Raw genomic sequence first — 25647 nt, forward strand, 5'->3', positions numbered from 1 at the left:
CTTATCTTAAAACAATATAAATACATAGTTTCCACTGCATGCTACAATGCCAAAACACAAACCAGCTATATATATATGTGCATTTTCAATAACGTGGAAAAGGAAATCGAAATGGTAGGTAGGCCAACAAAAAATGTAAATGTTTAAAAGCAAAGCAGGCTAAATATAAAAAGTATATTTCCAATTATTGCATTAAAACTTTATTGCTTTAAATTTATACATGCATGCAAAAACATTTTTCCTTCAAAATCAGGTGGTATTTCAACATACACGCCTTGAACTACGTTTGTTAACCGTGTGTATAGGGGAATACATTTGATGTGTATATTGACCTTCAGATTTCTCAAACCGATCCCTGAGCTCTCTCTTAAGGTCCAGAAACATAGAAGCCACTGTAACATCAGCCACATCTGGGTTCCCTGAGGTTGGCTGAGGTACAATTGGGATACCCTCTGAGACTGACATGTTTTTTTAGGACTACAAGTTTCTGTTGAGACTTTGGGGACTCCTCCCCCATTTGCTTGTACCATCTCACCAGTCCCAACAGACTCCACTATCTCCACATTCTCGTCCTCTTAAAGAACATTGAACCTATTCTGGGTTGTTATTTGGAACCCCCTCTCAGCTACTCCTTGCTCAAATTCTACTTGCATTTCTCAGCCCCTTTTCTCCTCGGCTCCTATGGTAATAGCAGGCTTCAAAGTCTTAACTGGTTCCACAGGAGGAGATTAGAAAGTTAAAAGTCAAAATACTGGAGGAAAGTTAAAAGACGTTGAAAAGAAAAAGTTAGATAATGTGTAGACACAAATTAAAAAATATATCAAAGTGGGGTTGGGGTGTGGGGGGGATGTAGGTGGAAATTAGAGAGGGCTCCTCCCAATAGTGGTCCAATGGGCTTTATGCCTGATAGTTGGGGAAGGGTTCCCATGGGAAGGGATAAGGTTGCACTGGGTGGGGAGCAGTGGGAAAAAACTAAAAATAAGTCCTCATTAGACAGAATACGTAAAATATACACTATACTTTGGCCATTTTTTAATGTACATAAAGATTCGCTAGGCAATATAAAAAAAAGTATATAAATGACAGGAAGAGATAACACTGTAAAAATAACAACATGCAATGTAAATGGATTAAGGTAAAAAAAAGACAGAGGCTGGTGCTGAGTTTCTTAGAAGAATCCAAAGCTTAAGTTTGTATCATGCACGAAACCCACCTAACAGCATGTGAGAGTAGGGGGGTTATTCTCCAAACAAAGATGTATAGGGAGCTACGCTGTGTGAGACCAATCAGTGTATTTCAAAGGGGTCGCAATAATTGTTAGGAATGGGTCAGGGATAAAAATGATCACCTCCAATACCGATGATTCAGGTAGATGGGTCATTGTCAATCTTAAGTGTTTGGGTCAAAAGTTTTTATGTGTTGGTTTCTATGGTCCAAATATGGACGATCCTCAATACATAGTGGAGATGCAATTAAGATTAGCAGGGGCAACAGCACCTATAATAATAGGAGGGGACATTAATACTCTACTTGACCCAACTTTGGATAGATCCACAAGTAGGAGAGGGGCCCGGACCCAAGCACCTAAAACAAGGTTGACCTTAAAACATATGTTAAATGGTTTGGGTATGGTTGATTCTTGGAGGTATATAATGGAAGGTAGTAGAGCTTACATCTTCAATAGTAAGAAATGTCATCACTTTTCTCACCTAGATTATATATTTGTAGATAGAGAATGGGCCGGGAAAATAAAAGTGGTACATATTGCCCCAGGGCACATTTCAGACCATAATATGGTTTGTATTACATTGGGGAGATTGGCGTTAGAAACAACATTAGATGGATGCTGAAAAGGGCCATATTATTGGATTTAGGCGTGACAACTGTTCTGAAGGAAAAAAACGTTTATTTTTTTGGGTTGAATGCTGATTCTGCACCGACTGGTGTCATATGGGACTCTTTTAAGGCCTATATTCGGGGAATCTGCAAGGTCAGGCCACGTACAAGAATAAAGTGGAGCCAGCGAAACTGAACAAGTTGGAGGAGGAGATTGGAGTATTGAAAGGAACGGTACAGCAGGGTATACAGTGTAGTGTGGCATTGGTTAATGAGTTGGATGAAGCTAGATTAAATTACAAAATGAGGCTCGAAACAAAGTACAGAGAAAGGTGGGAGGCAAGTCGCATGTAACATTTCGAGTATGGTGAGAAGGCCGGAGCCTTATTAGCCTGGAAGGCAAGGACAGATAGGGTGAGAAACCATATAGGTGAGTTAACTATCAATCCTGAGAGGGGAACTACCAATAATGAGAAGGATATGCAGGAAATTATGGTAAAGCTTTTCTCAGAACTATATACAGAATGTTAGCGGCCGGCTGAAGAAGCTTTAAATGAATGGCTAAATAATATTGATATTCCGGTCTTAACAACAGAAGAGAGTGATAGGGTGGATGTGTTAATTACTGAGGAGGAAATAAGAGAACAACTTAAACATATGAAAAATGGTAAGGCAGCTGGCCCGTGCTTTACCAGTCGAGGTGTATAAATTGATAATAGCCGAGATAGTACCGGAAATGGTGAACTTTTATAATTTAGTAAATAAGGAGGGTGGAAGGATTCCACAATCATGGAACGAGGCATTAATAACGTTATTATTAAAGCCAGCTAAAGATCCGAGAATGGCTGAGTCATATCGACCTATATCTTTGTTAAACATGGACCTTAACATTTATACTGGCATATTGGCAGGGAGATTGGCAAGGGTGGCACCTCAGTTGATACACACTGATCAGAAAGAGTTTGTTCCCAACAGACAAATACAGGAACTCATGTTCTCATTAATTGTAACTATTGACCTGGTGGTTGCACGATTAATTCTGTCGGCAGTGGTCGCGATCGACGCCGCCAAGGCCTTTGACCACGTTAGTTGGTTGTTTCTCTGGGCGGTCATGGGAAAAATGGGTTTTAGCATAAATTTCATTCCGGCAGTACAAAAACTATGTGAGCAGCCCATGGCAGGAATTTTGTTAAATGGAACATTGACTGAAAGTTTCAGGATCAATCGGGGTACGAGGCAGGGGTGCCCCCTGTCTCTCCTCTTCGTTTTGTATATAGAACCCTTTGCCCAAAAATTAAGAATAGATGAGCAGATCATCCCTATCTACCAGCTTCCAATGCCTAGCAAGATTGCATGATATGCAGAGGATTTGGTTGTTTATAATTCAGATACAGCGCAAACACTGACTAGGATAGAGCAATTGACAACCGAATTTGTAGCACTTTCTAGATCTCTAGCCAATGTTTCAAAAACAGAAATAATGTGTTGGAATATGGTTGCATGGGGAGGTAAAGTTTGCTCAGAGATTGAATATCTGTGGATAACAATTGCAGAAAAAATAGAAAAGATCCCACTGCGGAATTTGAAGCGAGTAATTAAGGAGGTTGATAGACTACTAGCAAGGTGGAAGAACTTACCTCTGTCAATATATGGGAGGGTTAATTTAATAAAAATGTCTGTCCTTCCTAAACTAACTTATCGTTTCAACTGTATACCACTCAGTTTCCCTAAAGAAGAATTAAACAAAATACAAGGGAAGATATCTAGTTTTATTTGGGCATCATGGGGGTACGGCTGTCTTGGAAAAAACCTAAAAGTGGCCTGAAGAAGGGGGATTAGCCTTACCGGACCTCAGATTGTACTGTATGGCTTTTCAATTCAAGAATTTTTGCATGTTGGCGGGGGAACCAGGGAACACCACATGGGGGCTAATACTGAGTGAAATGACCAAGGAAGTGAGAGGAGCCTATTTATATAAGTTTGGCGCCCAAAAATGTTTCAAAAAAGTAAGGTTAAAGGTGTTGAAATCAGCTTTAAGCCTATTGCTTGCAGTGAGGCGGGTTTTAAAGATTGGATATTTCTCTGATTTTGCCCCTACGGGGAACCTCTGGGGACGCCGGAATGTCTAGAAGATGCCCAGAGTCTACCCTTAAAGATGGCTGGGATAACAAAATGGGGCGATCTGGTGACAACAGACGGACTGGTCCCATGGGAAGTCCTGAATAGCAGGACAGACAATACGCTTTCCAGGTTTAAATATTTGCAGCTCACTTCATGGGCTTTGGCTGAAGGGGGAGAGGTTGGATGCAATTGGGAGTTTGAGACCTTGCTTCAGGACTCTGGGCATAAAGGTAAAGAAGTGGTAAAATGGTACGGATACGTCTTGGAGGCAGACGAAGAGAAAATGAAGGATCTAACAGGAGTTTGGAAAGATGTTTGGAAAGATGTTTCACAGGAGGGCAGTCTACAATAGCTGTCTGAATACTCTGTGAAATTACAGTATGCCACAGTGACATCAGCAAATTTTAAACATCATCATTTTTTTGTTATTCACAGGCTGCTGGACCCCACAAAGATTATCTAAGTTTGTGTTACAGCCTGTCCCAAGATGTAAAAGATGCAACTTTTTAAAGGCCAAATATGTACATATATTTTTTGCTTGACCGGGGCTTAAAGAATTTTAAGGGCTGTAGAAAGTACTGTAAGGGTCATATTGGGCACAAATATTACCTTAAATGGAACACTGGTACTCCTTGGGATGGACTCCGCCTCCCAACAGGTCCTAAATAACAAGCAACATGGTTTGTTATTTTACTTGCTGCTATTGGCTAGGCGGGAAATTTGTAAGCATTGGTTGGACCCGCATCCCCCAAACCCACTTACATGGGTAAATGTGGCTAAATGGGCATGCTGTTTAAAAACTAGAGGGATCCCACTTAGATCTGCAGAAATATGGGAGGACTTTTTGGGATGGTCAGATTGATAAGCTTATTGATGGTGATGGATTAGAACAACCTGTCCAATGATTACATTAAGGCATGGATTGTGTTGGGTTTGGAGGTTGTTTCAGCCCCACTCCCCCCTGGAGTGGTGTAATGAGGACATGTTCTAAAAAATAAAAAAATAAAAAAAAGATGTGTATATTGACAAAACAGGCTCAACAACTTAGGATTTTTATCACAATTTGAAATTCGTATTTTGCCTTAAAAAATATCAAATAGCATATTAGGCAAATCAAAGCACTCTTCTTCATTCTTCATGTTTGTAAATACAGACAGGGGCTGTTCGTGTAGCTGCACACGCTTCCTTATCTGTGATAGGGGTGCAAGAAACAACTTGGACGTCTTTTTAGCCATCGCACTGAGGATTCGGTGCAGGCAAAAGTCTTTCTTTCCTCTCTCTGATTGACGCTGCCACCAGCTCTCCAACGACACGGATGTCAGCTTTTTTTAATATTGGGTGGCCAGACACTGCAATAAAAAAGAAACACAGAGTTATATTTAACAATTTATTCATAGAGCAAAAAAGCAAAGAAGAAGATAAATTAGGCTGTATTCTATTTAGACAGGATCATTGGTAAACGTGATTCCACAGCTGCAGGTTTGTGCGAGTAAATGTGAATTCGTCTTACTTGCCACTTGATACACAATTAGTAAATATTAGCAAACGTTGTTTCTGTCTCAAAGGGGTGAAAAGTTGTATGTCTGTGGTATTTGTAAAGCACGAAAGACTCTATAGCAATAGGTAGCAGAGTGCTATGCAGGGTGGAATAGTGAGATCTTAAACAGGGAGCTGGGTACTGAGAGGGCAGCTGGGCTATTGACTGTTTCTGTGATGCAGTGTTCTTGAAAGGGGTGTGTCTTCAGCTATTTCCTAAATTGAAGAAGGGTAGGAGTGAGCCTGACAGATGCACGGATGTTATTGAAATTGCTGCCTATGGTGGACATCCCCACACCTGACCGTTTGCAAACGACAACTGGTCCCTTTTCAGCTCCTGATACTGTGGTGCATGGGCGTCATATAGGAACGCCAGAGGTCGCAGCTGTGACCCCTGGCTTACCCTTTTCTACCCTTGGCACTGCCTTTGCGAGCCATTGCGAATAAGTGCTTGGAACACATGAGTAGCTCGTCCAAATGGACGTCCAGTTTCCTGGTTTTCTGATAATCGTTTTATTACACAAATAGTGAATAATGTTATTCACTTTTAGTGTAATACAAAATGGAGTAGAATGAGGGGTAAATGACCCTATCTGACAGCTGAGGTAGGTAAAAATGCTTTAAAATGTATGTTGTATGCATGGTTGCGAATGTGGTGTGTTTAAGCATGTGTGTGTGAGTCAAAGTAAAGGCCAAATGATGTGTGATGTCCCCCTACCCCTGGCATTTTGGTGAATTGACGCCCATGCTGTCCTGAAGCATAGAAAGACATTTAGCCGAATGTTGCACGCATATACATGTGATGTATTGAGGAAGAGCGTTGGTGCACTGCTTGGAGGAAAACACTTTAAAGCCTGAAATTCAAAAATGCTAGAAAGTATGATTCCTTCTTGTTCATAAATAATTTTTGCTTCAATAGTCACAAAAATTCAAAAATTCATGTACACATGACAGAGACCTTATCAACGTAGCAGCAACAAGACTGTAGTAGATGAAATACGTATTGGATTTCTTTTTAGAATCCAATGTGTCGACTCCTGATGTGCCGCACAGCGAGCCATTTGAATAATATATATGATCGTAGAATACTGTTCGGTAAAGCAGTTTCTTAATCATGTGAAAAAAGGGAAAACCTGAAACTGAAGGCACGTTTTTGAACATAACAGAGATGCAACTTATAAATGCAGCACATTCTGAATTAAAAGTGTTGAAGATGTTTTCTGCAACATAGTCTTTGTTTTTCACAAACTGTTTCACTTTGATTTGTAGAAGAGTGTGTTAATACAATGAAGCTCCACGGCTTCTAAGTTAAAGTGATACACTGTTAGTGAATAGTCTTTTGAAGAGGAATTGCTGAATGCGTGCTGTTTTTTTCTTAAGAAACTTATGTATTTCATTCAGATCCGTTTTGAATGAGGGTAATAAAATGTAAAACTAGCTACACAGTAATGCCAGAAAAGTGCTGAATATAGCATATCATACCACTTCCTTGCAATATAATTTGCATTTCCTAGCTGGATTCTGCAATCAATCCTGCCACAGAGTTTGTTCCTTCACTGCCGTATTATTTTAGCGTCTCTGCATACAGGCAATTAGAAACCTACAGTGGTTGGGCAACTCTAAATCTTTGTACTAACAAGACATGATCTTGGCATTATCAACTTGGGTACTCAACATTTTTAAACTGCAAGTGTAAAATCAAATTGCTGATTCACAGAACCATTAAATGTGACATTTAACCCTACCAAATGTAATTTATGTACACGGATATTACAATAAATGATCGAATGTCTTTGTTTGCAAGTCTAGAGGTAGAAGACAGTTTGAATGCCATCCTGGGTGTGCTTATTTGCAAACCGTCTACGTTTGGAGGTATTACCCAGCAATTTCCAGATAGCTTCTCAAATAGAAACTGTCATACATTTACTTCTGTCAAGAGGGATACATTATTTTAGTGCGTGAGTGGGGAAAGTACTCTCCCAAAATTAATTCAGGTATCTTCACAAGGAAAATCTTGTATTTCTGATGGAAGAAAACAAGTATAGAGTTTCCGAAGTCCTTTTTAGCCTCACGTTTCCACCAGACAAAATGTACACTGGTTACAATTTTGATGGTAGAAATACTTACATTTTTAGATGTCCCTGGATGAACACTGTTGAAACCGATTTGCAGGAGCGCCATTTGAATCTTTTTCCATTCCAATAAAGTAAAACATTTTCCCTGAGGATAATAGTTACCCTATGAGAGCGAATATTTTTTATTTTGCTTCACTTTTGTGGATTGGGCGGTAAATTGAACGGTGACAGGGAGAGTGAAGGTTTGCTGCAACCAAGTAAATGTGTGAACTCCTGTTACAGCTAGAATTGCCTAATTGTACTCCTAAAATAATTAATGCTATCCTGTGATTCTCACGGAGGTTGCTGCACAAAAAGCAAAATTAAAAACTGTGCCACTGTGTAGTAATTGACACTGACAAGAATAGCTAGATATACCTCCCTGTCATCCCCAAATACCCTAAAATAAAACACAGGGCCATAATAAGGGCAGGGCAACCGTAGCATTTTATCCCAGGACCCACACATCTTTTATAACATCTATTTAATTAAAAAAAATCTGACCTGTACCTTCATGAGGCAGCTAATGTGGTGACACCACTAAATAGTGCAAGTACTGTGTAGCCTACATTTCTCCTTAGTTACCAGCTGCAACTCAGATTGGAATTTTTTTCCCCAAGCCCCACCAATGCTTCTGATGTGGCTGTTGATAGCTCAGGTAAACAGAGATCTTGAAGACCTGTCGTGCGATTTGGCTTAGCATAGGATGAAGAAATTATTCTTGGTTTCTCCGACTTCATCCTGCTAGTCACTGATATCTATCAGAACATTGAAGACAATGAAGTAATTCAGCACCACCAATTCTTGGTATAGACCTTTAGCTCCAATTCCAAGGCTTGTCTTTTTGCTTCCCCATTTTATTTTAGAACATTCTGTCCCTAGTAGGTAGAATGTTCTAATAGCAATATACCACTTCTGCCACTGGCTATAACAGTTGTTAAGGCCTTCCCTTTGTTATAGGCCCTCACCTGCGGTTCCAGTCGATTTCCTGGGAAGAGGACTTTTAACAACTGTTGTAGTCCTCAGCAGTTGGCCGTGATGCTATTTTAGGCTGGCAAGTATGTCTGTGTTTATGAATTCCGCCTTTTGGGCTTCTGAGCTTTAGGAATCTATAAAACAAATGACACATGATGTGATCTCTAGTGGTAAGTGAGAGAGTCATTGATGTTGTGTTGTGGGACTGGGAACCGGGGAATCCTCATATTTACCCACAAAGCAAACAGCAAGAAACAACTTCTTCCAGTAGAGTTTATGATGCAAAAGGCAAAGATCCACTCAAGAGGAAGAAGAACATCACCAAGTATCAGGCAGATATAGTGTAAACATTGCAGTTGAAGTAAATGATTTGTCTTCACACATCCACAGTCGAGCAATGAAGCAGGCAATGTGGCAGGGATTAGCTGATAGGGCAAAAGCTGTGGAGGTATGCACTGTAGGGGCGGTTTGAAAAAATGGCAAGAGAAAAGGAGGTGTGCACAAAATTGTCAGGATAGAGGTGCCAGCTGTTAGCCATAGCAGCTGATGATCCAGGCGCATTATGATCAAGGACCTGATCATCACGTGTTCTAAAAAAAAACTGAATCTTCACATAAATGGCATATATTTACATTCTACTTAAAATAACAGCTCACTCGGTTTTTAGGGCCACTTTCGCAGAAGAATTCGCAGATTTTGCGATTTTTTAATTGCGAATTATACAAATATGCGAATTATTTTAGCGATTCTTTATTTTGCACGTTTCCTAGTTTGCGATTATCGCAAATAACGAATCGCAAGTTAAGAATTCACAAAAAGATGTATGAAAAAATCACAATTTGCAATTTCTTTAAAATCGCAAAATAGGAAATCGCTATTAACACTAACTTCAATCAGGTGGTAATCAATTTGAAAGTATAAAAAAAAGTTCTAACTGCATTTCCTCAAACCACAATGGCTGCACTTTACATGATAGCTAGAAGGATGCGCATTCAAGCTCTTGCACACAGGAGACAGAGGCAGGAGAGGATTTCCAGACTGAGGATCACTTTGTTTCAGCAAACAGAAGAAGACATTTTTGAAAAATATAGACTGCATCCACACACCATTTTGGACCTAATTGATGAATTGAAGACTTTTTTGGAGCATAAAACGGACAGAACCCATTCAATACTTACACATGTACAGGTACTGTGCTCCCTGCATCTTCTGGCTTCTGGATCTTTTCAAAGGGTCATTGCAGAGGTTTGAGGAGTGTCTCAGAGTGCATTTTCTCGTTTCTTCAGAGTATTTCTTGATGCAATGATGAGTAGGCTGAATCATCACATTTACCTCTCTAGCAATCCTCAAGATATCCAAAGTTCAAAATTGGATTTTTACCAAATTGCACATTTTCCACATGTGATTGGCTGCATAGATGGAACACATATTGCCATAAATCCTCCTGCTGATACTGAATATGTTTATAGAAATAGGAAATGCTACCATTCTCTGAATATTAAAATGGTGTGTAATGCCAAATACATAATCACTGATATAGTGGCAAAGTACCCTGGAAGCAAACATGACTCTTACATCTTCAGGCACAGTGGATTGCATGGACGTTTGAATGCTGGGCAATTTGGTGAAGCATTTTTACTTGGTAAGTGCATTTTACATTTTTTAATTCCACATTCTCTCAGGACACCAGCAATATTCCTAAAAGTAACCCATCTTTCATATTTTTATGCAGGTGATAGTGCATATGCTGTACGTGATTTCATTTTGACCCCTTACCTAAATCCTACAAATGTACATGAAAGGAGGTATAATAAGGCACACCGTTCTACACGTGCAGTCATAGAAAGGACTTTTGGGATTCTCAAAAGCAGGTTTCGTAGGATTCACAAAAGTGGAGGTTCTTTAAAGTACAAACCATCATTGTGCTGCAAAATTGTAACAAGCTGTGCAATGTTACATAACATGGCCATGAGAAAAGGAACAGAATGTGAAGTAAGTGACCCTGATTCATCAGACAATGATGATTTACCTGCACCAAGAAGAGGTGCTGCAGGAGTTGGAGCTGCAGCAGGGTGTGCTAGACGTGCAGAAATCACACAGAATTACTTTTAGGTATGAATGAAATGCATGACAACTGTATTTAATTTTCCCATGTTTTACTTTATGTAATGAAAGAATGAATAGACATTGTATTTTTCATAGTACAACCTGTTACTGCACAGGACATTAAAAGTATAGTACTGTTTGTGAAAAATTTGAAATTCAGTTTTCAGAAGCAATTTTCAAACTGCAAAAATGTACTTTCGGCGCTGTCTAATGCTGGAGCGTAGTCCTGCCTCACTGCTCCTACCGGCTGTATTTGTGGTTGCATGTCTCCCACTCCTACGTTCACTAATGTCAGAAGTTGGAGTAGGGTTGCTGCTACTCCTACTAGCAGTGGACTCAGTTTCCATAGGTTCAAATGATGCACGTGCCCCAGAGTTAGAGGTCTGCATCAAATCAACTACTGCTGAAACTTTATCAAGCCCTTTGGCCACATTCCGGGTGCATTCACTAACCATGCGCTGCATGGAAATAATGCGCCTACTGAACTGTGCAGTGACACCACACAGTCTATTTATTGAAGTGCAGTACCTAAGCATTCTGGTGTGTTGTCTATGTACTGTCCTGACCCTGTTTCCCTCTGACTTCTCCATTGCCAAACAAAGTCCATCCACAGATCCTGCAATTTGCTTCAACCCTTCCCCCATGCCAGCAATGCTTTTGTTTTGCTGTACAAGATGTCTATTGATGGACCTTAATGCTTTATGTTGTTTCTGCTGCACTTCCAATATGTTGCTCTCTAAACCTTCAAAAACAGTAGGACTGTCTGAAACAACAACCCTGTTGGGCCTTGCACAATCTAGGGTGTAGGCTCTTCTTCTGGCTCCATGGCTTTGCTCAACATGTTCAGCATTACTCAATGTCTCATTAGCTCTTTCTGTTCCCCCTTCAGGTTCTTCATCCTCATCTGCAAATGGGGGCAGAGGGCCCACATGTCTTCTTTTGGACCTGATGATTGGATCTACTTCCTCATTTGAATTATCTTCAGCCGGTGTAAAGTCATGTGCATGTGAAGAGTGTCCTTGAAATTCCTCATTTTGATCTTCAACGTGTGCTGTGAATGTAGAAATAAAAATCAGATTGCTGCGTGCCTATCTGAACATTTACAATAAAAGCACCCTGATTTTTAACAAAACCTGGCCTGCCATTTTGATATATATTAAAGTCACAATGTTACATTAATAGCAAAAAACAATAAATAAATTGTTAAAACTATAAGGGATAATGTTGTAGAGGATGATTTAAAAATGTAAAGTGTCCTACATCCTTACTACACTGAATACAGTAAGTAAACCCTTTCCAAACAATTAATACATGCATGACCCAGAAAAGAGCAAACAAATATGCATCCTTCTTACCTTCTTCTCCATGTGCAGGCTCCGAACTGTCAATGTCTGTGACTCCACTGACACTTTCCTGCAAGAGTGTTGCCTCAACCAGCTCTTCATGTGGAGTAGGCTGATCCAGTCCGCCAGTCTTATTAGCTTCTTTGATTCTCTCAGCCAGCTTTTCTTTAGACCTCAGACGCATGTCATAGCATCGCTTCTTCAGTTCGTCGACGGATCTTGGGGTCACTCCTACAGAATTGACTTTTTCTTGAATTTCCAGCCAAATTGTTCTCTTTCTGACCTCAGGAACTTTCAAGGCTTACTTACCAAACAACAATTCATGGTTACAAGCCATTTCTTCTATCAGTGTTTCAAGCTCCTTTTCTGAAAATGTTTGTTTCCTTTTCCTTTTTTCACAAGCTGCACCTTCTTGTGAATTTCCAGGCTCCATGGTGCTGGAAAAAAAGGTCTGCTTAGCTGCCTAACAAGCTTCCAACTGCCACTGGGTGTGGCTCAGGCAAGCAGGTGCTGTTAATCAAGTGCTCTCCCTGACTATGACTTACTCATTTTTTTCAAGCATTAGCAGATTCACACTTTTTTGCGATTTCTTAAATTGCGAAATTCGTAAATTAAGAAATTGCAAAAAAAATCGCAATAAAATCTGCGATATTTAAGAAATCGCAGATTTTTCACAAAAATCTAGATACATCGCAGTTTGCGATTTCTTAATAGCGACTCGCAAAAAATCGCTAATAAGAAATCGCAAACACCAATGTTGATACATCCACCCCCAAGTGTTTTTGGGGACTTGCTAGCATGCGTGAGACTTCTAACATCGCTAGCGAGCTCCAGAAAGACTTTGCACTCACTCGCTTGGCTTCCAGCCGCAATGGCACCAATCTAGTATTTTTAGTGCTGATCGCAAGCGGAGCAGTCGAGCAGCTTTTCTGCGTCAGAATGTAGCTGAGAGGCATTTGGAGTGGATTTTCTTCTCAAACTGCCTGTTGGAGTTGTTTTATTGTTCAAGAAGCCATTTTTAAAAACATGTTTTTGTTCCTGTCCAGCAGTCTCCTCTTGAAGGAAGTGGCCATCAGGGGCCACCCGGATTACTGAGAACCACCTAATATGCCTTCCCAAGTAATGAAGAGTCGGTCAGATAGTAGAGAATACACACAGGCATTTATTAGCAATACTCTGCAGAGGAGTCCTATCTGACCTGCACCCTAAGATGTCTGCCTAGGGACTGGCCCCCCTCCTGGGCAATTTTATTGGGATTTGGAGCTGGAAGTACCACTTGCCTTGTCTGCTGCATATATACCATTGGATTTAAGGACTTTGTTTTTGAGATATCACAAGTAAGTTGAAAAACTGGTGTATAAGGGTGTTGTTTGTTTGATGGGGCCATGCAACTGGATTTGTTTGTACTTTTATGCGATTTTAAAAATTGCAGTTTTAGGAGAGGCCTAGTTATTTTTTTGCATTTCTTTTTTCTTCTTTTGTGAAGGAAAAATGTTGCACAGTTTACTACATTTCCTCCCTGTATTTTCTTATACATTTGCAATATTGATTTCATTCACTCTGTGGCCTAGTCTGCCAATGGGCCTTCCAGCCAGTAGGCCCTGTACTATTCATTGGTGTATAAAACAACTGTTTCTGTGGTGTCTGTTGTATTGAAACATCATTTAGGCCATGGATAACATTAGATTAAAGGAGGATGTGTGTTGTTGTACATTTTAGCACTGTTCATTTTCATTGTATGCACTGCTGAATTAATGCTATGTTCTCTGTGCTACCATGCCTCTTTTGTCTGGCCAGTGTGTGTGTATGTGTTTTTGCCATAGGCCACTATTTGCCTTTGTTGTTCCCCATGCCATGTGGCCAGGGCCCATTTTGTATAGTCAGTGTCCACCGTAGGCCTGCATGTGTTCTTTGTTTTCCAGGCCTACTGCCTGTTGGTGTGACCATGTGGCTGGTGGCCATTTTGTGTTGCCAGCAGCTTGCTTTCCCCTTAGGCCTGTATGTCATCTCTGTTTATGGCCATGCCTGCTTGCTGGTTTTTGTCATTGTGACCAAGTGGCTGATGGCAATTTTTTGTAGCCAGCAAGTGTGCATTCCCATAGGCCTGCATGTCTTCTTTGTTTTGTTGCCATGCCTTCTTACTGGTTGTTGTTGTTCTGACAATGTGGCTGGCAGCCATTTTGTGTAGCCAGCCATTGAGTTTCTGCCATAGGCCTGCATGTCTTCTTCTTTGTGGCTAAGCCTTCTTGCTGGTTGTTGTTGTTCTGAACATGTGGCTGGTGGCCATTTTGTGTAGCCAGCCAGTGTGCTTTTGCCATAGGCCTGCATTTCTCCTCTTTTTGTGGCCTTGCCTCCTTGCTGGTTGTTGTTGTTCTGACCATGTGGCTGGTCGCCATTTTGGGTAGCCAGCCAGTGTGCTTTCCCCATAGGCCAGCATGTCTTCTCTGTTTGTGACCAAGCCTCCTTGCTGGATGTTGTTGCTCAGTGTTAGTTGTTGTTGGTGACCATGTGGCACTGGCTGGCAGCCATTTTGTGCGTTCAGCCAGTGTGGGTGTTTGCTATAAGCTGGCCTGGATTTTGTGGAAGGAGTGGGATTCTTAGAATTTGTGGCAGCCATCTGTCCAAAATGGAAGGTACCAAGTTTGATCTATTTTGCCAGAGTGGCTGTTCCAGTGCTGCATCTCTATGTGCTGCAGTTGGTCGGACAAGCTTTTCAGCAAAGTGTTGTTCACACGATCCACCTGATGACAGGCATGTGGACCAGTTGTCAGACAACTGATTACATGTGCCTAACTGCACACTGATCTCTTTTGCAGGGGTAAAGAAAAAGATATCTCCAGGTTTTGGCCCTGAAGAAAGTTTTGAGAGTGTTCGGTAGCATGCAACAGTGACCATGTTCGCGATGGAAAAATCACATGCAGCTGTAAACATCTTGGAGGAATTTAACAGCAAGGTGTATGAATGGCTGTGACCCAGAGGTCTCAGAATTGGATTTGTTTGCCTCACACAATGGCAGTAACATAGTCAAGGCCATGTCAGATGGAGGCTATTTCAAGGTCCTATGTTTGGCCCTTTCCATCAACCTGGTGGTGCAAGACTTCCACGGAAAGGAAGACGTAGTCAGCAACATACTGACCACCTGCAGAAAAATCTGGACTCATTTCAGCCATTCTGTTAAAGCCTAGAAGTAGCAGCAGATTATTCAGCATAATAAAGAGCACCAGTTAAAGCCCTGATAAAGGAGGTGACAACACGTTGGAAATCCACCTTTAACATGTTGCAAAGTCTGTGTGAGCAGTACAAACAGATCAATGACTATGTCATTCAAAGAGGAGGGAATGCAGTTGGGAAAGCTATGACCATGGATGTGGACAAATGGAGCCTAGTCAAATGCCTGACACAGATGCTACTCCTTTTTGAGGTTTTTGCACAGGAAGTTAGCAAGGAGGACAGTATAATGGGCCAAGCTATCCCGCTGTTGCATCTCCTACAAGACCATGTAAAGAAGGTGTCTGGAAGGTTCGCTCATGCAGGTGTGATTGAAAGCAGATAAGTATATGTCTTGATTGAGACATTAGTCCTTCGCTTGGTTTCTAACATAAGGCTGCAACATGGCAACATCAAGTTCAAAGAGTACAACTGTGCTACACTACTTGAGCCATGGTACAAAACAGTTCTACCCACTTTCATTCCTTTTTCTGAAGGGAATCTTTTAAAATACAAAAGGTGGATTGTAGAGCAGGCCGGAGACTTGGAACAAGAATAGCTGGAACCTGGCATCCCACCCTGCAGTTCTAGGGTGCTACCTCTAACTTCTAGAGAGGGCAGTCTGGTCTTACAGCAGCCAGCAACACCACCAACCAGAACACCAGCAACAACAGCAGCAGAGGGACCAGGCCCAACCTCTGCATTGTATTGGTTTCAATTGGGAAAGCTCAAGTCCAGTGCAGAAGAGATGGCAAAACAAGTTGAGCAAGTGGCAGCACCATTGACCATCCACAGGATGTTCCAGGAGTATCTGAATGATCCAAAAGAGGTCTAAGTGGATCAAAATCCATTGATGTATTGGTGTGGGAAGATGCACTAATGGCCAGAGCTCAGTAGGCTGGCAATAAAGTATCTGGCTTGTCCTGTCGCCAGTGTATCTGCTGAATGTGTGTTCAGTGCAGCTAGAGTGGTTGTCACATTGAGAAGGACCAGTCTCTTGCCTAAAAATGTGGAGAAATTGACCTTGATCAAAATGGAAAAACATTTTATCTCACACAAATATACAGTTCCCGAAACAGCAGCATAGGAGGAGGAGGAGGATGGTGATTGGTCTGAAATTAATCAAATGTGTTAGCTGACTAACTTGTGGGTAAACAACCTGAGTTTGAGGATGAAATCTACTCCCGGGATTATGTATGCCAGTGCCCCTGTAGAACTTTAAAATTTTTCTCATTGAACTTAGTTCTTTCTTTGCAAAAACACAAAAAAAAATTAGCTATAGGAACATTATTATTTTTGTTTCAGATTTATGTTGCTCCACCTTTTTATTTAATCACATATATATTGCCAGATTGTAGTTGGGCCAGTGTGCATTGAAGAAGCCTTGATAATTCCGTCATGGCATTGGGGACAATGCCTGCCCCTACTTGCATACCTATTGCCTGATGCCTATCCCTTTTTGCATCACTTAACACTAGAAGGTCTTTTCCATAAAATCATTTATTATTTACAAGACTGTCTGCCAATACCATATTCCAATGTGAAATGAAATGAAATGAAAAGTAAATTTATAAAGAGCTAACTGCCACTCCTAACGGAGTCTCCTGGCGCTATCAAACCACAGGTCGGGTGGGAGACAAGAGTCTAAATAAGCTTTTGGCAACAGGCCAGTGGTAAATCGAAGATACACGCCTTTAGCTGTTTCTTGAAATGCCCCTCATGTTCCAAAGTTCTAAGCTCCTTGGGCATGCTGTTCCAGGCCTTAGCTCCCAAAACGGTCGCGGATCTTCCAACTCTGGTAACTAGCCGATATGCTGGAACACTGATCAGGTTGGCCTTGCTTGACCTTAGCGTTCTTGCCGTGATCTAAGGCCTAAATCTTGCTGAAAGATATCCTGCACCTAGGTGACGATGGGCTCTAAAAGTTGTCAATGGGAGTTTGAACAGGACCCTTTTACAGACTGGGAGCCAGTAAAGGGACTCCAGTGCAGCCGAGGCCGATGCCCTGCGTGGTAGTCCTGGGACCAGTCTGGCCGCAGCGTTCTGGACCACTTGAAGTCTCCTCAGGATAGACTTGTTAGTTCCTGCAAGGAGACTATTACAGTAATCCAGTCTGGATGATATGAGTGCCACTGCTACCGTTTTTAGGGTACTAGGGGAATCATATTAAAAAAAAATCTCAAGGTTTTTATGAAACCAAAACAGGTCCCAGTCAGTTTCAAGACATGGGGCTTGAAGGAAAGGGCAGAGTCAAACCACACACCTAGATTTTTGGCCATCTCTACCGTTGATGGTGGTGCTGTGGTGTCATCTGGCCACCAATCCTTTGGACAGAAGGCATTGTCTTTTCCTATCTGTAAAATTTCTGTCTTGCTGGTGTTGCAACAAAGTGGTTTTCCTTCATCCATTGCAACCCAGCCATCAGACAGGCTTTAAATTTTGCCTCTGCATTAGTAGAGGTCTTATCCAGGGAAAGAATCAGTTGAGTATCGTCGGCATATGACGTGATCTCAATCCCATAATTAGCAATCAGGGTGACAAGAGGGGCCATATATACATTAGACAGCAGGGGACTCAATGAAGCCCCCTGTGGTCATAACTTGTACAGGTGACATGACCGGTCCCAGCGCAATTGATTGTGTCCTGTTCGTCAGAAAGGATGTAATCCATGCCAAGGCCTGCTCTGATCTGCCACACGATCTTAATCTGTTAAGCAGGATTTTGTGTGAGATCGAATCGAACGCTGCTGACAGGTCTAAGAGGATCAGCACTGCCCTCTTGCCCTCGTCCAGGATGAATTTAATGGTATCTGATATTTCCAGTAATGCCGACTCAGTAGAGTACTTTGGACGGAAACAAGATTGGCGGGGATGGAAAGTCTGTGTTGCCTCTAGGTAATTGGAGAGCTCCTTGTAAACAATTTTCTCTGTAATTTTAGCCAAAATGGGCAGCAGAGATATGGGTCTATAATTTGTGAGATCTGATGGTCAAAGTTTGATTTCTTTTTAAAGGTTTTACTATGGCACGTTTCCATTCGTCAGGGACTGTCCCTGTAGCTAGGGAAGAATTCACAATTTCGTTTATCACTGGGCCAACAATGTCAACTAAATGATGTAAGAGCAACGGTGGGCAGGCGTCCAAAGGGGAGCCGGATTTACAGGTCAGGACTGCTTCCTTATTCTGGAGGAGAGTGGCCAGTTTGAAACCTTGAAGGTCTGCACCACTCTCCACATTCGGGGGTTTCTGTGCCTCCAAAGGCCCCAGGTGGTCGAGGATCACAAAGTTCTTTTGGATGACCTTAATTTTTCTTCGAAGTAAATTGCGATGTCTTTGCATAACTTTTGAGAGGGGGGAATTTCAGCATGAAGCCCCTTGGGGTCAATGAATGATTTTACGATTGTAGAAATTTCCTTTTGGTTAAGATTTGCCCTGGTGATTTGGGCATACAAATAAGACTTTTTAGCTGATTTGATGGCTGCATGATATTTTTTCCTAAATTTTTTTTAAATCATGCAATCTGATTCCTCATAGACCCTTCTCCATCAGCGTTCCAGCTGCTTGGATTGCAGGTGGAGTTCTATTAGTTTTTTCGAGAACCAGGGGTCTCTATGGGGTTTTCTTTTGCTTAAGCCGGTTGGGCGACCAGCTGGAAGCAATTCCTCCCCTATTGACGACATCCAGTCATGAAACCTACAGGAGTCCTCCCCTGGAACACCTGTAAGGATAGGAACCTTATCTTGTGCCACTGCATGCAGCGCGTTATTTATGAGCAGGCGCTGACACTCTTTTCTAGGGGGTCCTGTCACTGACTTCCCTTCTCTATGCCCCTTCCCTGAGACCGGAATGTATTGTGGAAGGAAACTGTGGTCCGACCAGATCTGTGGGGCTGGCTTCCCTATCTGGAGCGTACTAAGTTTGGAGCAAACTACATCCAACGTATATGCCCTGCCCTATGGGTTGGACCCTGGACCGATGTTCCATGCCCAGCAGATGTATGGTCTCCACAAAGGGTGAGACCCCTGGATTGTCGCTGAGTTCCAGGTGGAGATTCACATCACCAAGGAGCGTAAAATTGGCATACCTAAGCATAGCCTCACTAAGCGCATCACCGAGGCAATCCAAGAAGGCCTTGCTGCTGCCTGGAGGGTGCTACACCAATACCCCTGAGAAGGAGAAGGTGTGTGTAATGTTACAGCTGAAGTCCATATGTTCAGCTCCACTGATACCTGGGAGTGAAATCACTTTCCAGGGCAGGGTCTTCGTGTGGAGTATTGCTATCCCTCCCCCTCTCCCATTTTTCCTTTCCACCCTACATATTTTGAAATCTGGTGGCAGAGCGACTGCGATGTCTGGGTTCGAGTCTTCTTTTAGCCAGGATTCCGTTATGCCCAAGAAATCCAGGTCATTGTCCATAATCAGCTCCCTGACCTCTAGGGCATGAAGTCCTAAAGAGCGTGTGTGTTTATCAAACCGCCCTTAATGAGGCACTGAGGGCCATCTCCCTTAACTTCCTCTACTCTCTTCTCCTTAGCCCAAAAGGAAAGTTGGGTCTTACATTTTAGGCATATCAGTGGACCCCTGATTATGTCCACATCCAAGGAGTGTGCAACAAAAACACAATGTCCTGAGTGGTAGGACTCAATAGACAATTATAACAAGCATGCACATAGCATTACTTAGAAAGAAAGAAGGAGAAAAATTCGTTTGTATGACAATAGATAGTTATTCATCTTTATATCATAACAGTAGTTTCAGGGTCGGAGATATACAGTTAGGAACAGCACTGCATAAGTTAATTGAATGACAACCACATGAAACTTGGTGCATGAACGTGTACAAAAGTGCAGGTGGCGACGCAAGTGAAGGTGAACAGCATTGGTGGCGCACTGTGCATAAGGTGCTAAAAATTTACAGTGAGTGGCTCAACGGCGCATGTGACAAGGTGATATCACAATAGGCTGGAGTAATTTCATTTAAGGGTGGAGCCACAGGGAAGACCCTGAAACTACTGTTATGATATAAAGATGAATAACTATCTATTGTCATACAAACGAATTTTTCTCCTTCTTTCTTTCTAAGTAATGCTATGTGCATGCTTGTTATAATTGTCTATTGAATCCTACCACTCAGGACATTGTGTTTTTGTTGCATCCTACCTACCCAGTCCTGAATTGGTTTATGGGTTACACTCCTGTTAATTTTACCACATCCGAGGAGTGAGCGCACTCAGTTTTGGGACATAAATCTAATAATTGTCTGGCTGAATACCTCCTGCCTGGTTCAGAATGGGCAGGGTGGCTGGCGCTGAACGCGGCACGGTCCAGCGTGGCTCTAAATAGGCAGGCATGGCGACTAGAGCGCTAACCTGGGCGGAAGAAGGTGCCCAGAAGTGGAGTTTAGTGAGGTCTTCCCTCCGCAACAATCGGCAAAGCCGCGACGGACCGGGGAAGCCTCTGAGCAAGACAAGGTAAGTGTGCAAATAACAAGAAATAGCAGCAGGAAATCAATAAAGTTAAAAGAATTTTTTTTTAAAACCCAAAATCGTTTTTAAAATCGGAAGAGCAGCAAATACAGTACAGTGATCTATTTCATGTGCGAAATTTAAGCAAGCAGCTTACAGACAGCTTGTGGCACCTAACAGTAGTCTGACCAGCAGTAAGAGACCGCCGCGCGTCCCAACCAGCACGCCTCTAAATAGGCACGCCTAGCCGCTAGAGCGCTAACCTGGGCGGAAGAAGGTGCCCGGAAGAGGAGTTTAGTGAGGTCTTCCCTCCGCAACAATCGGCAAAGCCGCGGCGGACCGGGGAAGCCTCTGAGCAAGACAAGGTAGGTGTGCAAATAACAAGAAATAGCAGCAGGAAAGCAATCAAGTTAAAATACTTTTTTTTTAAACCCAAAATCGTTTTTAAAATCGAAAGAGCAGCAAATACAGTACAGTGATCTATTTCATGTGCAAAATTTAAGCAAGCACCTTACAGACAGCTTGTGGGACCTAACAGTAGTCTGACCAGCAGTAAGAGACCGCCGTGCGTCCCGACCGGCACATCTCTAAATAGGCACGCCAGGCTACTAGAGCGCAAACCTGGGCAGAAGAAGGTGCCCGGAAGAGGAGTTTAGTGAGGTCTTCCCTCCGCAACAACCAGCAAAGCCGCGGCGGACTGGGGAAGCCTCTGAGCAAGACAAGGTAGGTGTGCAAATAACAAGAAATAGCAGCAGGAAAGCAATAAAGTTAAAAGAATTTTTTTAAAAACCCAAAATCGTTTTTAAAATCGAAAGAGCAGCAAATACAGTACAGTGATCTGTTTCATGTGCAAAATTTAAGCAAGCAGCTTACAGACAGCTTGTGGCACCTAACAGTAGTCTGATCAGCAGTAAGAGACACACTACCTGAATGTCAGCTTCCACATCAATCATCACTCACTTTCACTCGATAATCTGATCACTTATTGCTGCAGTGGTTACCTGTTCCACTGTAGGCACAGTGGTTGGCACACTTTCTCTCCTTTAATGCAAGCAACAGATTGGAATTTGTCAGTGTTGTAAATAAAACGATTGCCTGGAGAAGCAATCCTAGATGATGAAAAATACAGAAGAATCATGGCAGTGGACCATACAGGTTAATTCATTTTTGCTAAGTTACTTTGTGAAGGCTAATCACCTCTGGGGAAAATGATTGCCTACCCCTCAGGCCCCAAACATTGCAAATCACGTATCTCAGACAAGTTCCCACATTACAGTTCAGCACCCTCCCTCACTGTCTGCCATGACATAAATCATCAATCAACTTAAATCATCACTCACACAGTCATTCACGTTTGCAATAGTTGAAGTTACCTCTTTGAATCCAAGCACTGGTAGTTTAGGTGTTAGGTATTCAATCATGTGTTGCCTGAGTCAATAATGTGTTGCCTGAATCAAAGATGACTGCCATGATTTTTCTGTATTTTTCATCATCTAGGATGGCTTCTCCAGGCAATCGTTTTATTTACAACACTGACAAATTCCAATCTGTTGCTTGCATTAAAGGAGAGAAAGTGTGCCAACCACTGTGCCTACAGTGGAACAGGTAAGCATTGCAGCAATAAGTGAACAGATTATCGAGTGAAAGTGAGTGATGATTAATGTGGAAGCTGACATTCAGGTAGTGTGTGTTGAATTGTAAAATGAGAACATTCTTGAGATGATTATTGATTTGCATTGTTTGCGTGAGTGATGGGCGCTCCTTTTATTTTCCCTGTAGACGATCAGCCCTTTCAAACGTAGCCAGATTTGTTTACATGTTGTTCTCCTTTTTTCTTGTTCTTCGGAGATCAGAACAGTCACATATGTTAACAACAAAAACCTATGCAAAATACTGCAAATCAGTTTCTCTACGTGTTCTTCAATAGCAGTGCACTCCACCTCTATCTTGCTTTGGTCATCATGATTCATGATGATGATGACTGGTCTGGGACAGTGTTACTCAGAGTCAGGAGGAGGATCATGGAAGAACTCGGGTGGGAGCTGCAGGATTACAGCTAGAAACAAGAAGTTATTGAATATCGACTTCAGTTCAAAGATAAACCAAGAGTCTGAGTCTAGACTCTATAACTTAGTGCTATGCTCTCTCATAAGTTACATGCACACAAACAGGCTGTGTAAAACTACTTGAAGGCAGCAGTGCAAAGTAAATCTAAATGAAAATACTTCAGGCATATATTTAGATTGAATAAAATAGTTTCTTCTTTATTTATTTACAAAAAAAATCCTCTCCACACAAACATGCCCACCCCTCTCCCCAAACAAATTGGATCCAAACCCCATAAACTCTAAATGTCCAAGAAAAAGTCTCTCCAGTCCCAACTCCCTTCCCACCCTCTCCACCCAGCCCCAAGAAACAACAAATCACCATGATCTGGTCTAGACTCTCCTACATCGTGGTGAGCCGGCCCTCTATGGTGTCCAGCCACTGCAGGATGCAGCATAGCAATGACCTATGGTCAGTGTGGTGGGGGTGGCAGCTGTTGGCTGGCAGTGGTGCTGGCCATGGGATGGCCGGGAGGCTGGAGGCTGAGGGGAACCAACTGCACTGGATCCCAGCTGTGGTGCATTATGTTCCTCCTCTTCCAGAACCACCAGCCACCAGTATTCCCGCTGAATACACTCTAGTCTCTGCCGCCGCAAGCAGGCCACTATCCCCTGCCTGATTCATGGTCTGGCTGGACCAGCAGGAGCATGTGAGAAAAACGAAAACAAGAAACTGTAAATAATGTTCTGTGCAAACAACTGTATTAAATTTCTGGATGGCACAGTAGCAGTACATTGCTTGTCCCCTAGGGCTATTGGGATTTATTTGGTGTGATTATGATTAGGTGAGTCACAAGGTCACTTTTATATTTTACCCACACATGTAGCCAAACATAAAAAAGCACTGACTTTGTGGCAGAAAACTATTAAAAGGCAGAGAATCACATCACAGGATTACAAACAACTGTGATTTGATTTGTTTTTTCTTCTAAAGGCTTTGCAAGTAACTACAGAGTCAGACACTTTGAAATGAAAGATAAATGACTTCTCAATAATGAGACAGCATTATGCACTATATGTAATAATATTGTGTGTGGTGCTAACATTATGATGCCATGCTTATTGCTAGCCAGCACCTTAGCTAGTTTGCTACTGTCTGCAGCTATAGTTGACATGTATCTATTTGTATTTCAATGACCCTGTTCTTCGCCAAATGCATTTCTCTTTCTTCACTATCTCCAAAGAGGCAGAGGAGTAATAGATAAGATACTACATTACACACCTTACGTGTGAAAAGCAGATATTAATACATCATCTTGTCTGCTGTAAGTAGACGTTCGTGAAAATGAATCTAAGGGACTGCACTACAGCTAGAGAAATGGGCTATATAGAATTTATGTGGCACGTTTGTCACTGTGTATCCCATCCGCCAAACTTGACATCAAATCATGTACTGACTCCCACTTCACTCTGTGGCCTCGCCCGCCACCACATATTTCCAACAAATGTATTTGCTGGGCAGTAACCAAGCAAAGGAAACTTGATTTTCCCTATTGCAAGGGGTAGGGTAAATGGATTAGACAGGTAGGGTAGAGCTTTTTTAAATATAATAGAGGGATATATAATAGAGGAGTCACTACACTCACTGATCATCGATTCATCATCTTTGGATTACTCAGTCCAGCTACAATTCGAAAGGGAAAATTATAAACAAGTGTAAATTAAATCTGTTATGGGAAACATTAAATATATTCTGGAATCACTTCACATGGGTATCAAAATAAATGTGGCACGTGCCAAGAATGGATTTCGAATTTGGTAGGCTGAGACGGAAGAACTTAGGAAAAAATAAAGGAGTGAAGTGACTAAGTGGGCCAAGGGACAACACACCTCGTGTGTTCGGTCTGCAATGCATTGAAAACATTGTAAATGGTGCATTAACTGAAGCAGACACACATTACACAGCCACCACTGCAGTCACAAATTGATTGCCCCATACTGCACTTTGGTCATAGTTGGCAAAAATGTCATGAAAGGGGAGTGGGGATGATGAATGATAGGTAGGATAGGTCTGGTTCGCTTAACAAATACAGTGAGTAAAGTGAGTAGAATAAAGATTACAATAAATAGCCCCCACTTCGAACCATAAGCTTTAAATGCTAGTGATAGCCCTACCTAAACCAAGTAAGCAGAGTAGGTGAGCAGCAGCATGTTCCTAAGGAGAAGAGCTGCCTTGCTTTTTCATCCAAACAATCCAAATATTCATTAATCCTGTCATTCTAATTCAACCAAATTCAAGCAGGATTAAGCTTTACTTTCTCCCATCTAGTCTTTCAACAACATTTCAAATCCATTATTCATCCATTCAGTAGCCACCCTTTCTTCAAAACATCCTTTCACTCATCCATCACTTTACCCACCCGGTCACCCTTCCACCCACCATTTCACTCATATACCATTTCCTTTCTTTTAAGTTACCTTCCATTCTTTCATGCCTCCCTCAAGCCATCAACACTCATTATGTGAGATTTTGCTGAGTTGCAGAGAGAAGAGGCCTTATTAACTCAACCACCGCTGTGGCTGGTAAAGTGGCTGGTAAAGCTGTGGGGTTATCAATTCACTGTCAGTTTTGATGACGATGAGCAACGCCATGGCAATAGCTAGTGGGCATAGTAATTGCAAGAAATTACCAGTGCCCATCTTGCTGCCACTCCTCCCCCTCTAACTGACCAGTTTCCTCCTGCTGCGGCACTGGGGCTTGCATCACCGATGTTCTGAGTGGCTAGAATAAAACATTACACATGATTTAGATGCCAGATACGCAACCCCAAAAACAACTGCAATGCAGCACTACAGCTCAGTTAACACAACAGTATCTTCCAAGTATCACTCTGGGTATTAGA

At 42.0% G+C, this 25647-nt stretch overlaps 1 protein-coding gene across 1 annotated transcript in view; it reads right to left on the reverse strand.

Moving 5' to 3' along the window:
* Nucleotides 1-200: 200 nt before the first annotated feature.
* Nucleotides 201-25647, reverse strand: part of IQCM (IQ motif containing M) — a 1609700-nt gene continuing 1584253 nt past the window's right edge. Inside the window, exon 16 of the mRNA XM_078676908.1 lies at nt 201-5306. Coding sequence (XP_078533034.1) covers nt 5185-5306 — 122 coding nt within the window. The 3' untranslated portion in view covers nt 201-5184. The remainder of the gene's footprint in view (nt 5307-25647) is intronic.

The sequence above is a fragment of the Lissotriton helveticus genome, chromosome 2_1 (assembly GCF_964261635.1).
Source record: "Lissotriton helveticus chromosome 2_1, aLisHel1.1, whole genome shotgun sequence".
Taxonomy (NCBI): domain Eukaryota; kingdom Metazoa; phylum Chordata; class Amphibia; order Caudata; family Salamandridae; genus Lissotriton; species Lissotriton helveticus.